Source organism: Mastigoproctus giganteus, chromosome 10, assembly GCF_048544385.1.
Source record: "Mastigoproctus giganteus isolate SK-2022 chromosome 10, ASM4854438v1, whole genome shotgun sequence".
In the NCBI taxonomy this organism is placed as follows: Eukaryota; Metazoa; Arthropoda; class Arachnida; order Uropygi; family Thelyphonidae; genus Mastigoproctus; species Mastigoproctus giganteus.
Window position 1 is genome coordinate 82,776,854 of NC_143584.1, and position 14,223 is coordinate 82,791,076.

At 36.5% G+C, this 14,223-nt stretch overlaps 1 protein-coding gene across 1 annotated transcript in view; it reads right to left on the reverse strand.

Annotated features, from left to right (window-relative positions):
- LOC150079124 (uncharacterized) overlaps positions 1-14,223 on the reverse strand; it is a 243,579-nt gene that overhangs the window by 149,248 nt on the left and 80,108 nt on the right. Inside the window, exon 3 of the mRNA XM_090383381.1 lies at positions 5,497-5,530. Within this exon, the coding sequence (XP_090239507.1) occupies positions 5,497-5,530 (34 nt within the window). The remainder of the gene's footprint in view (positions 1-5,496; positions 5,531-14,223) is intronic.

Consider the following 14,223-nt stretch of genomic DNA (forward strand, 5'->3'; position numbering starts at 1 on the left):
TTACAAAGGCATTACAAATTGCAGACTCAGCTTTGATCATGAGATCTAAGGAGGACCTGTTCTTACGAAACCCATGTTGGTGATTACTCATTAGGTGTTCTGTTTCGATGATCCAAACAAGTCGATTATGGATAATTTTTTCAAGTAATTTACCAAGGCAACTGGAGAGGGAAATTGGTCTGTAACTGTACGGACTGGTAGGATCTCTTCCAGGTTTAAAAAAGGAAAGAACTGCTGCATGATGCCAAGAGCTGGGATAAATGTTTTCCAGAAATATTCAGTTATAATAGATCAGCAGTATTTCTAAGTTTTTGTCACCAAGGTTTTGTAACATGATATAAAATATTCCATCTGGCCCAGCGGCACTGCTGCATGTTGTTTTAATGGCGTGTAGAAGTTCAGAATATTGAAGAGGCTGGTTATACGGAAGGGAAACTGAGGTTCGAAAGTTGATGGCACGTTGTTCAGTCGTGGTCTTTATTTTCTGGAAATCCAGAGAATAATCTGATGCCGCAGAAACTTCAGCAAAAGTTTTAGCCAAGGCATTTGCTATGTCTTCAGGAGCAGAGAGTTCTTGCCCATTCCATGAAAGAATTGGTGAAGGGGTGGTTGGAAATTTGCCAGAAATCTGCCTAATTTTCTTCCATATTAATCTGGAGTTAGTGCTTCTATTTATGGTAGATGTAAACCGGATCCAAGAATTCTTCTTGGCTTGCCTCTGAATGAGACGTGCTTTTGCCCTTAATTTCTTGTAGTTGATAAGGTTAGCTGTGGTTGGGGATTTACGAAATAAATTCCATGCTTTATTTTTTAACTTCTTTGCTTTTGTGTGCATTCTTCATTCCACCAATAGTTAATGTGCCGTCGGAACTGGGTATTCGACAGTGGAATTGAACAGTTAGCTGCAGATAGTAGTTGTGAAGTAATATAATCTGTGGCTTCATCTATCGACTGTGTTCTTATAAATTTCTCATCCAGATTGACAGCTGACTGAAATTTGGCCCAATTGGCTCGAGAGAACTTCCATTTCTTGCAGGGTTTGGCTACTGGCGGTGGTGCAGTGAGCAAATCACAAATAATTGGAAAATGATCAACTGCCCATGGGATCGTCCATAACAGACCATTCCATGATTGGATACAGAATAGGGGAGCATATCGAGAGATCGATTGCAGAAGTTTGTCCAGTTGGTAATTGTATGTGAGTAGGTGCACCGGTATTAAGAATGGTAAGGTTTTGCTTATCTATGAAGGTTTCAATCAGTCGGCCATGCCTGTCCAATTTAGTAGATCCCCATAAGGGGTGGTGGCCATTGAAATCCCCCAGGAGACAGATAGGGGAAGGTAGCTGTATTAACAGGTTTTCAAGATCTTGGTAAGAGAAGGAATGACTTGGTGGGAGATAAATTGATACTAATGTTAACTCAATTTGTGTTACCAAACATACAGCAATGACTTCAATTTCAGTTTTCGAAACAATTTGTTTGGTTGGGGTCTTTGAACTGACCAAGATGGCCACACCCCCATGAGCAGAATTTGAAGTATTGCGATCTTGTCAGTAGATAGAATAGTTCTTTATGCTGGCAGAAATTTGGGATGTTAAATAGGTTTCTTGTATACAGAAACCAACTGGAGAGTAGAAGTTAATTAAGTCTTGAATATCATTAAAATTGCTACGAAATCCCCTACAATTCCATTGAAGAATATAAGGCATTATTGGTGTTTAGTAAAAGAAGCTGTATCTGACTGTTTTTTTTGATGTGACTGTTTTATGGCGTTCAGGTTTCGTTTGTCTTTTTTGAAAAATGGCCGACCGATGTCCATATCTTCTTCCACATGTATTTCTAAGACTGGGTCTTCCTGTCTGGATGAGTCAATTGTATCCATGGATGAGTCTTGAATATTCATTTTAATCTCAATTCATTTTGAACCTCGATTATTTGATGCAGCAGCATTCGTTGGAGGAATAGGAGAAGGAGATTTCGCTGGTACTGTAAGAGCAGTATTGCTTGCCTGGTTCAACTGTTTCGGGATATTGGACTGTTGCTGGAGAGAACAGTTCGTGCCCAGTCAGAGATTGAGTTGTTTGAAGGGACTGTAACATCAGTCTGGGTGGCCACTGATTGATATTTTTGTGCGACACTGGCATATGTACGTTTTGTAATACTGGGAGCAATTAATTTTCTCGCTTCTTGAAAGCTTACTTTATTTTCAATTTTATACTTCACAATTTTCTTTTCAGTTTTCCACCTGTCGCATGTCCAAGAATAGGCGGGATGGTTGCCTTTACAGTTAGGACAGCTCATTTCTGTTGCTGAACAGTCATTTTGAGTATGATCGGTGGACCCACAGTTGGGACAAACTGGGTTTCCTCTACATGCCGTTTGAGAGTGGCCATACTTTTGGCACTTATAGCATCTCAATGGATTAGGGATGCAGGGTCTAATGTGGCAAAGAAGATAACCTGCTTTTATGGAAGAAGGTAGGTTTGGGGTATTAAAAGTGAGTATAATATTCCTTGTAGGTGCCAGTGTGTTGTCTTTTTAATCATGATTCTTTTTACTGCAATTACATTTTGCTCCTGAAGTTCTTGACATATCTCCTCCTCTGAGACATTCAGTAGGTCCCAGCTGGATATAACACCCTTAGATGTGTTTAGGGTACCATGGGGAGAAACTTTTACTGAAATTCCAGCAAAATTTGTAACTTTTAGTAGATGCTCCGAATGTTTCCTGCTGATTGTTTCTATTAGTAGCTCTCCTAATTGCAGTCGCTTGACTGTTTTAGGAGATCCTGCAAGACTTTCAAGGTGTTTCTGAATAAGAAACGGAGACAATTTGGTGAGAGGCTAGTCTGTAAGTGAGTGCATTATGAGAAATGCAGGAAAATCTATGTTTGATGAGTTGGTCTTAAACCTCTTCGGTTGAGACATGTCATGTTCATTTTCTATGTCTGGCCGAGAACTTGTCGGCTCTAGTGGAGGAAACTTATTGTGTTCCATAATTGCTCCTTTTGGCCCTTGGCAGATTAACTGTTCTGCCAAGATTTCCGGCCCCGCCACGGGGAAGCAGGAGCAGTGCCTGGTGTGACCAAGCGAGAAGTAGTAGGTGTTAGTAATAAATATATAAGAAATAAAGAAAGGTGACTTTCCTTTCCTGCTCTGTAAAGTACTTTTTTAACAAGAGCCCTTATGAATAAATAAATTGCTTTAAGGACAGGAACGTAAAAGAACTATAATATCACTTTTGGAAAATCACTCTTTAAGCACAAAGAATTTGCTCAGTCACAATCGCTTGGCACCTGGGGCCTGGTGTCAATAGTAATAAAGGAACTGAATGGTGTGTGCAGATTTTCTGTAGAAGTGGATATAGAGTTTGGGTCATGTCTTTGGATGATAAGATTTAAAAAACTACATTACTATCAGACAATCTGTAGGGCATAATGAAATCTGGGGTAGGAAGGTGGTCTGGGTCCTACAATGACAATGTTGTTGAAGTACTTGGTGAATAGTCTGATTTTGAATCTGTAGTTGTAGTGCTGCTATCTTGGACAATTTGATCCTGCCTGTTGTTTTAGTCAGCTTTATCCAACAATATGATTTTGTTGCCTGTATCAGCTTTCTGTATAATCATATTGCAGTTTTTCAGTGATTTTTAGTGCTCAGAGTTGTGATGAATTTAAGTTAGCATTTTACTTCTGAACATAAAACTCTGTTTAACTGTTGGAAAATGCAATATTTTGCCAGGTAACTGATTTAGACTGGGCTTCCACAATGGTATATTTAAATGGAGAATGGCATATGGAGAATCTAAGGCAAAACCAGAGGTAGTTGTTCCTAGTCAAAGAACGCTCATGAGGACCAGTTAATGACGTTTGTTACCACTGCACTTCCTACCGCACTACATAAGCTTAACTTTCTGGAAACCATACAATATTACAGTGTCCTTTCACAGTTCATTAGTTTGGAAAATTCATATCTTCACACAAACTAACATAAAAGTATTCTCATCCTATGCCACCACTGACTCTATGATCAATGATCCCAGTAAACCTAATTAGAGCTTAAATGAGTTAAGCAACATGGTATACCTTTATTGTCTGTCAGCAAGGTTGCCCAGAAAAATACACTGGTTCAATATAGGTTAGGTACAGCAGCAGCGATGTCGCCAACATACTGCTAACTTCCACACTAATAAACTATACAGGGGAACTATGCTCACAGAGATTAATGCACAACCAACTCCAAGTGCACATCCCCAAATAATAAAGCTAAAAATTTTGATAGGCTGAATGGCAACTACAAATTTAGAACCATGGAAGTGCTAGCCAAAACCAAATACAAATCAGAATACCCAAACACAGTGAACACTAGACCCCACCCCCTGAATTTTCCAAATCTGGTACTTAAATAAAATCAAGTTCATAAATGACCTATCCAGTATGGACTTGCCAGTTCAGTGGCCATTTACCATCTTTAAAAATCCTTTCTCTTCCCATGCCATTCCTCATATGATGATTGACAACAAGACGATGACCGTAATAAGATGTTGTTGTTGTTTAGCTTTTAGGAGCATTAGCAACTATATAGGTGGTAGATGGCTTTCATCAACCGGTGAAATACCACCACTTTGCTTATTGGAGGCTTGAAGTGGTGAAACCCATGTTTAGTCTCTAGAGCAAAGTTTCCAGCATCCCCCTCCTCCCATACTTCTCCTTCAACCCTAACCCAAGCACGGTACTAAGTACTATAGGTTCTAATACCTCTCGTGTTTGGGGTTCACATAAAAAAAAAAAAAAAAAAACTAAGTCCATATTGCTCCAGGGATATGCAGTGGTCATTCTCTGACCTTTCCGCATCCTCCGTATTTGGTGGTCACAGGCTCAAACTCCAGTCTAATCAAGAAGCGCGTGCTACGCACTGCTGCTGCTGCTGCTCCTGTCCACCTGACTACGGAGATGCCCCCTTAATAAAACTAGTCCTCGTCGCACCCATCTGCTTCCATGCATTTTTTTCGCCAAAAAAAAAAAATATACACTCCGGCAAGATGCATTTTGTAGACAGGTGTTTCAAATCTCTCAGCTTTCTTTTATTTTCATCTATTATTCTTAGTTACTCCTCTCATACAGAATATTAAATAAACATTGCTAATAGATAAATTTTATTTATAAAGAAGTCTTTATTTCATTTATGACTGTTATCCATATAAGTCATAAACAGACACCCCTATGATGTAACTTGCTAAATATAAAATACATACATAAAAAAGATAGTCTGAATTGAGAGGCTCCAAATTAAGGTTTACTCTGTTGTAACATTTATTCTGTTGTAATCAATCAAATGATCATATTATAACATTACTTAATAAAAATCAAACAATCATATTGTTAAATTATGATTATAAATAAGTACAGTATTTATAATCATTTAATTATAAATTAGCATTAATAATAATAATACTTATTTAACTCTGTCAAATTGGAAAAAACTGCACTACTTACCTAAGTATTCATCTAATGTCATATTACGATATTGCTGGAAATAATAATAAAAAAAATCAGGAGCAATACATAAAAAAAAAATGCAAATAGTACCAAATAAATTTTGTATACTGTGTAACTGAATTATTTTGAATAAGCACAGAGTTTTTCAAAACAACTGCTTAAAAATTTTAATCTCTCCTGTGATTGGACCATATCAAGGTTGGAGGAACTATTCCAAACTGCTTGGACAATATAAATTAATATTTATGTTGTCCTAGCACCAAAATGTAATTTGTAAAATCTTTATTCCATCTCAAGGGAGAAAATAATGGTATGCTAAGCTAATTTAATTTTCATTACATAATTTCATAATTACATTTTCATTAACATCTAATAGGTGCAACAAAAAAAGGAGTGGGCACTAGGGCATCCAAACCAGGTGTAACTGAAACCAGTTTTTGATTTTTTAAAAATTTTTAGTATATGGCAGAGAATGAAACACAATTTTAAAATATAAATTATCATTAATTAAAAACCTTAGGTGAGTTTGTGATATTAAACCTAATGATCTTCTTCTTTTAATATTTTAGAAACTGTCAAAATTGTAAAGCATGAAATAAAATCTTCACCTCTGACTTGTAAATGGTTTTTGGCATTAACATATTTTCTAAACTTAAATATTTTTTTTATCCCTCAGAAATCCTTATATGCGACAGAAAGCATCTTTATATTTCTATGTAATACTCGTATATACCAAATTACTCAAAGAATATATAAGAATTGACTGGCCTGGTGAAAGCTTCATTTATGGGCTATTTTCATAAGGACATCTTCAGAGACAGCATTACGGATATCGGGAACATACCGCCCTGGAGGCTGTTTTGTGTTATATAATACGAAAATACTGTCGGACTATATATAGCACTCATATTTCATTTTTCTTATTAACACGGCAATATAAATATTGTGTTAATTAAGTAAATTACAATTATTTTATCGAGGCAGAATCTTTACAATGAGCTCTAAGAAGTCTAGCAAATGGGCTGCTTTTCAAAAAGCAAGAGATCAGTGGAATTTAAAAAATGTCATGAAATTCTCAAATGCAGAGGAGGGTCAACATCAGTGCTTGCAATTCACCTGAAATCTAAACGTAATATCCATGTGAAAAAGATCGAAGAAGGAGTCCCTAACAAGAAGGTAAAATTAACACCATCCTCAAATATGTTGAATTTCATTAAAAGCAAAAAAACTAGAAGATATGTTGATCAAATATACTGCTTATGATGGTTTTTCTATTCTAGATGATAGCCCAACCAAGCTATGAACATTCTAGCGAGATTTGAGAATATATTGCTAAATGAGGGTATACAATGCCAAAGAGTGAAGTAAAACAAGAATTGGGAAATTAATTGTTGCATTTTTAAAGAAAAGCAAATGGAGCTTAAAATTGAATTATTAGTGTTAATTAAAAAAGATACATCATTTCAATTACATTTGATGAGTGGGTCGATACAAATCTCAAAAGACTTTTGAATATAACCTTACACAATAATCAACAGAACTATAAACGTGGTTTAATTCTAATTAAAAGGTTGTGTGATGCTTTTAGAATTAAAACACTGGTAAAAGAAAAATTAGACTAACTATAACTTAGAACATGATATTATAGCATCCACTAATGATGGTACCAGAGTGATGCAAAAACATGGAAACTATTAAACACAGAAAATCAGCTTTGCTACAACCATGCAATTTGTTTGGCAGTTTTAAATACCTTTTATGAGAAAGAAGTAAAGTTAGTTGATATTAATAATAAAGAAGAATAATTAAATTTAATACCAGCAACAGTAAGAACAAACTGAATGATGATGACATTGGCGATGAATACAATGCTAGTGTTTTTTATGAAGACAATAACATAAATTATGAAAATGGAGAGAATGACACTGAATGCTGTTTTCAACCAGTTATTTAATGACATACAGTCATTTCTGCTATAACGTTGTACATGTGTTCCTAAAAATCTCCACATCATGGTATTTGGCACAATAAAAACAACAGGGCTTATGGGAAAAATAGGGATAGGGGCAGAGCACTCAAAAAAATGTTCAGTCCAGCAAGTAAAACACTAAAAAAAAGTTAGAAACTCAATAAAATTGTTAACACAGGTTTAAACATCTTAAATTTCTAATAAATAAATAAATATTACAGTAAATACAGCACTGTTATATATACATACTAATCGATATTTCTGTTCACTCACATTATTATTTTTTTTTTTTTTAGAATTATAAAATTTAAAACAGAAAAAAAATAAAATAAAAAAATAAGCAATCAATAACGACGAACATGGGATGCACAAATTGCACAAGTGAAATGCGGAGTAAAACGTTAGAAGCTTAAAAAATAGGAATGAAGAAAAGATTCGAAAAATTTGTTTTTTATATGACTGGAGTTTCATGGAAGGGAAACACATTTCACCATAATAATGTAAAAAGTCACAATTCCAGCTATCAATTTTATCACAAATGCAGTAAGATCAAGTTTACTACTCATTTATAATTAGATTGCACTAACAGAAAAGCCTAATAAACCAGGAACTGCAAATTGTTCATATTGTTTTATGGTAGTGATCTCCAGAAATGTGCTCCTACGCTCATGCTATCCTGCCTTATGAAATTTCTGTTGGAACAGAAAAATGTAAGCTCCTGAAAACGTGAGTCAGCCAACAATATCACCTATGCAGCGAATGACAACAGTGTGTCTCCGTCTAATACAACTACAGTAAATGGGAAAAACAGCTCTCACCATTTGATGTTTTACATTTTTTAAGCTTTGTACTTAAATGTATTGCTGCACAGCTCGCTACGTTCAGCTTGGTGCCGGGTTTTGCATTCACCTGGTGCTACCGCAGACGAAATCACGCATGAGCTAATGCAAAAAATCACCTTATACCCACACTGTTCTCTAATATATCAGTTGCATTGGAGTGAATTTGTGTTGCAAAAATGCAAATTATAGCAGAACTGAGTGTACTAACCAAAAAACCAATTTTTTAAATTTCTGGTTTTTTTTTGGGTGTTCTAGTGGGCACATAGTTAACTTTATACATCAACAGTAAATGGGAAAAAAGCTTTAGCGGAATAAACAGTACACAGACTACAAACTTTATTCTATATTTTGGAAACAGTGGATTCCAATTATTTGGGACACATCAGGATAGTGCATTTTGGCCCAATTAAGTGGCTGGCCCAATTATGCAAAGTTTCACACAGTTAAAAATACAGTGGGCCCCAGCTTTATGATTGATTCTCTGTATGATCAAATCACGTTACAATGGACTCACCAAAGTAAAGTACGTTCACTTATACAATATGTAGTAAGCACCAGCCATTGTAATCACATTCCTGAATTGAATTTTAATTCTATTAAACAGCGATTCTAATAAGTGAAAAAAGGAGGAATATTATCCACAGGCTATAAAAGTAAAGATATATTAAGCACAAATTTACACTTTATTACCTTACCAATTAAAAAATTAAAATGATATGTGAAAATTGGAAGAATATTTTCCACAGGTTAGCAAAATAAAAATAAATTTATGCTTATGTGCATAGCTTAATTAATACATACTGTAATAAGTACATACCAGCTAGTTGATATTTCTGTTCACTGACATTTGGGGGGGGGGTAAAATTTAAAACAATAAAAAAGATAAGCAATCAATAACAAAGAATACAGAACACACAAATTGCAACTAACACGATACACAAAAGTGAAAACAGAGCAACAAGCTATGAAGCTTTAAAAAAATAGGAATGAAGAGAAGATTCTGAAAATTTATTTGTTTTTTATATGATTGAAGATTTCATGGAAGGGGACACATTTCACCATAATAACGTAAAAATCCACAGAATTCCAGGTGTCGGTATTATCGCAAATTCAATAAGGTCGAGTTTGCTATCCGTTTATAATAGATTGCACTAACAGGAAAGCCCAATAAACCAGATCTGCTAATTGTTTTTACTGTTTTATGGTTGTGACCTCCAGAAATCCGACCAGACCACGTGGTATGGTTGGAGTCAATCATAGGATATTCTCAAGTGCTGCAGTCTCCTGCCCCGATTAAACAGCATATTATCCCAATTAAGCGAAGAAAAACCTGGCTATTTTCTCGATTAGGTTCTATACTTTAAGATTTCTCCCAAATAAATGGCTGCCCCAATTAAATGGTGGCCCAAATAACCGGAATCCACTGTATATATTGGATATCTTTAGTAACAACACGCTTGGTAATTAAAAAAATATATATATATATTTCCTAACTACCACACTTCCACTGCTCAACAATGTGAAATGAGCATAACTGAAACTAACTGTCTATGGAAAAATTAGCACAGGGGCAAGAGTGTAGGACACTTTCTATATGAACACAGTACTAAAAAGAATTTTTATGGCTATATTTTCTAATATAGCCATAAAAATCGTTTGTACAGAAATTGAATGCAAGAACCTGTCAGGTGACCTACTACATTCTTTGCAACTATTTGGCTGGTTGGTTGGTTTTGATTTTATTGGCGCATTAGCAACTAAGGCTATAATGCACCAAGATCAGGTCTGCAACTATTTGGCTTTTTGCTCAAAGAGTGGAATGGTACCAGACAAGCACCAATGCTGTGCTTGCTTATAGTTTCAGATTACTTGTTTTCCTTCTCCCACTAGTTCAAGAAACATCTAGTCTTACCCTATTAGTTTCATAAGACAGAAAAACAGAACACAGTACTGTTTCAAGATGGCCACTACACCGTAGAAAGCATCCCAACACAGTGTCTCCATCCCAACTTCATGGCATTGTGATGAAGACATAATTTTGGTATTTTTGGAATCATTATATCAATTTCTTTTAGAACTACAGCATTTTCTACGGAAATATTAGCAGAAAATGAAAAATTATTGGCTAGTGTCATTTGTCTAATCCTCCTGTAAATTTATTCAAAAACTTCCAACTTCTACAACACTAGGTAGAACTTGATTCCAACAATCAAATTACTCTCTGGCTGACACTTCAGCTGTAAACTTATTTAAGTTCACTGGAGCAGTGTTTTTCATCCTTTTTTTTTTTTCCCCTTATAATGTGACATCAAAATTGTAAAAAAAAAAAAAAAAACCTGCAAGACATCGTGTTAGAAGTTATTTACAGGCGAAAATAGATAGATGATTTGATGTTTTATGGCACACTGGCAACTTGGGGCAGATGTGCCAAGTCCAAGTTGAAGAGGGTAAAAATTTATAGGTAGCCTACAAATAGGTTATTACCATATCAAAAAATACACACACAAGAGCAAAAAGTTGATAAAATAACAATCAAGCAAATTAAGTATAGAATAAACTTAAACTAAATATGCAAGAAAACAAAAAAAATGAAAAGAAAGAAAATTAAATAAGCAATCAGTGGCTGCAATGCATTATCCACTATATGTTGATATAATAATTTAAATAAAAATAAATGAACCAGGTGCCAGTTTGGTGTTGGCATGTGAATGCTTGCATCTGATCTGTTATAACTTTTCACTGCACAAGGGCCACAATTATTCAAATTCAGTATTCAAATCCATTGCATTTGTGGGACAATTAGTATCAGTTTGGCAATGCATAGATTTGTCTAATTTCTGAAGTGATTCCCTGACCATTATTGGTCAAACGGTGCTCAGAAGAGATGAGGCATAATGGTCAGTCTATTTTATTTATTTATTTTCATTTTGTTGGTCACATGTAGTTGGTGTATGTCTCCGTTTTTAGTGATATTTCATATAATTTGAATCTGGTGCTATCTTCTGGGCACTGCTAAATTTAAATTAATTGGTATTTCATAAATTTATATTATTTAGTATTTTATTAATTGGCTTTTTCTCAATTATTTTAGGAGCATTCCCTCTGCAATACCCTTTGTCTTGATCCACCCCCCCTTTTTTGTAGCATTAGCAGGGCATAGGGGCTCACATCTGGTATGGGCTAGGCGCACCCAGGGTCCTGAGCTGGATATCATCATCCTTCTCTTTCTTGGCCATTCCCTTCTACTTCTACTTCTACACTCTCTCTCTCTCTCTCTCTCTCTCTCTCTCTCTCTCTCTCTCTCTCTCTCTCTCAGGCGGTAACTCCAAATTTTTTTTATCTGGTGCAGCACAAGCCTCTGGCTTCCTGGCACTACACAGCTAATAATAATACGCAAGAAAGTAAGCTTATATAGCATCAGCCAAAAAAAAACACACTTCCCATTTCACTCATCCATTCACTCCAAATGTTTGTCTAGTTTTGCCTTGAACTTATTTAAGTTGCTGATCTCCACTACGACAGATGGAAGTTTGTTACAACTATCAACCACCTGCTGGCTAAAGGCAAATTTTGCACATCTATTCTACAACTGTCTTCCCTCAATCTGAATTTATGCCCCCTTAGGTGAGTAATCTGAGCAAGAGGTAGAACCCCTTGCTCAAGGAGGTAACTACCATCAGAGGTAAAGGGAAGGGTTTTTGTTTTCGTAAAGGCGACTATGATGGTCTGAGACAGTATTTAAATTCTATACAGTGGGACCAACTGATGATGTTACCAACAGCGAACTCAAAATGGGAAGCATTCAAGGAACTAATCTTGGAGGCTACCAGGCTTTACATACCAACCAAGAAATATTGTTCAAGGTTTAGGCCTAAATGGTTGTCAGATGAACTAATGAGGCATGTGGCAGAGAAGAAAAATGCATGGGATACATACAAATTAATGGGTGACATGGAAGCCTATGATAGATATAAGTTGGTCTGTAACCAAGTCACAAAGGAGATTAGGCAGGCAAAGGCAGACTACGAAAAATCCTTGGCAAAGGATGCAAAGAAAAACAGAAAAGAGTTCTTTACATATTTAAACTCGAGAAGGAAAGGGATGAATCAGATTGGTCCACTGGATATTGATGGTTCAACAGTTGAGGATCCTGCTCAGGTGGCTAACAATCTAAACGAGTATTTTGCATCTACATTCACACATGAGGAGTTATTCAGGAAGGAGAATGATGTAGGTAAAGTAAACATTGGCAGTGAGCTGGATGATTTTGTAATAACTGAGAGGAAAGTGGAGGAGAGATTGTTGAGGATAAACATAAAAAAGGCACCTGGGGTGGATGGGATCTATCCAGTTATATTAAAGGAGGCAGCAAAGGAAGTAAGCAAACCCCTAGCCATAATTATGAGAGCTTCTTTGGACTCAGGGGAGGTACCCATAGACTGGAGATGTGCAAATGTAACCCCAATTCACAAAGGAGGATCAAAGGCTGACACAAGTAATTATAGACCTGTTAGTTTAACTTCTGTTCCAGGTAAGTTAATGGAGGCACTGGTTAAAGAAGCACTGCAGGATCATCTAGACAAGAATTCAGTTATAGCTCAGATGCAGCATGGTTTTGTTAAGGGCAGGTCTTGCCTGACCAATTTTATTGGATACTATGATGTAGTCACAAAAGAACTGGATGCAGGGAATAACTTTGATATTATATATTTGGATCTTAGAAAGGCTTTTGATACTGTTGCACATGGAAGACTGCTGCACAAATTGGAGCAGTGTGGCAGTGTGTGGCAAATTGCTGCTATGGATAAGGGGATGGTTGAGTGGCAGAAGACAGAGAGTGGTAATCAATGGACACTGCTCAACGTGGACTAATGTTATTAGTGGAGTTCCTCAGGGTTCAGTGTTGGGTCCGTTGTTGTTTTCGGTGTTTATGAATGATATTGATGATGGGATATCAAGTTTAATGTCCAAGTTTGCAGATGATACAAAGGTTGGCGGGGTTGTTAAGGACACTACTGATGCTATGCTGCTGCAACAGGATCTGGAAAGGTTGAACAGATGGGCTGAGAGGTGGCAAATGAAGTTTAACATTGACAAATGTAAAGTACTACATATGGGAAACAGTAACCCCAGAGCAACGTATCAACTCTGCGGTACTACACTGACAGTGGTGGAGAATGAAAAGGACCTGGGGGTAATTGTGCAGGCAGATATGAAGTTCTCTGAGCAGTGCAGACGAGCTGCAAGAGTAGCTCGTGGTGTCTTGTCAATGATATACAGGAATTTTTCTAGCAGGGATAAGGAGGTAATTATTCCCTTGTATAAGGCAATGGTTAGGCCACATCTTGAGTACTGTATACAGGTCTGGAGGCCTCATTTCAAGAAGGATGTAGAGCTGCTGGAACGGGTACAGAGAAGGGCAACAAGATTAGTGAATGGAACAAAGGGTTGCTCTTACGAAGAAAGGCTTAAGTTTTGCAAATTACAGAGTCTGGAGACTAGGCACTGGCGAGGTGATCTGATAGAGGTGTATAAGGCTTTGAATGGTTTGAGCATGCTCAATGCCAATGGGATTCTTCATCTTGCTCAGAATAATCACCTCAGAGGGCATAAATTCAAATTGAGGAAGGACGGATGTCGGATAGATGTGCGGAAATTTGCCTTTGGCCAGCGGGTGGTTGGTTGGTGGAACCGACTTCCATCACTTGTTGTTGAAGTTGATAGCCTAAACAAATTTAAGGCTCAACTGGACAGGTATTTCGAACGAACGGAGGGGTGAAATGGGAGTGGGTTTTTTTTTTTTTTTTTTTTGGCTGATGCTGAATAAGCTTGCTTTCTTGCATCATATGCCTCTACTAATGCTAATGCTAACCCCATTAGATTTGAGCTTGCTAAATCCATTCAAGGCCTTAT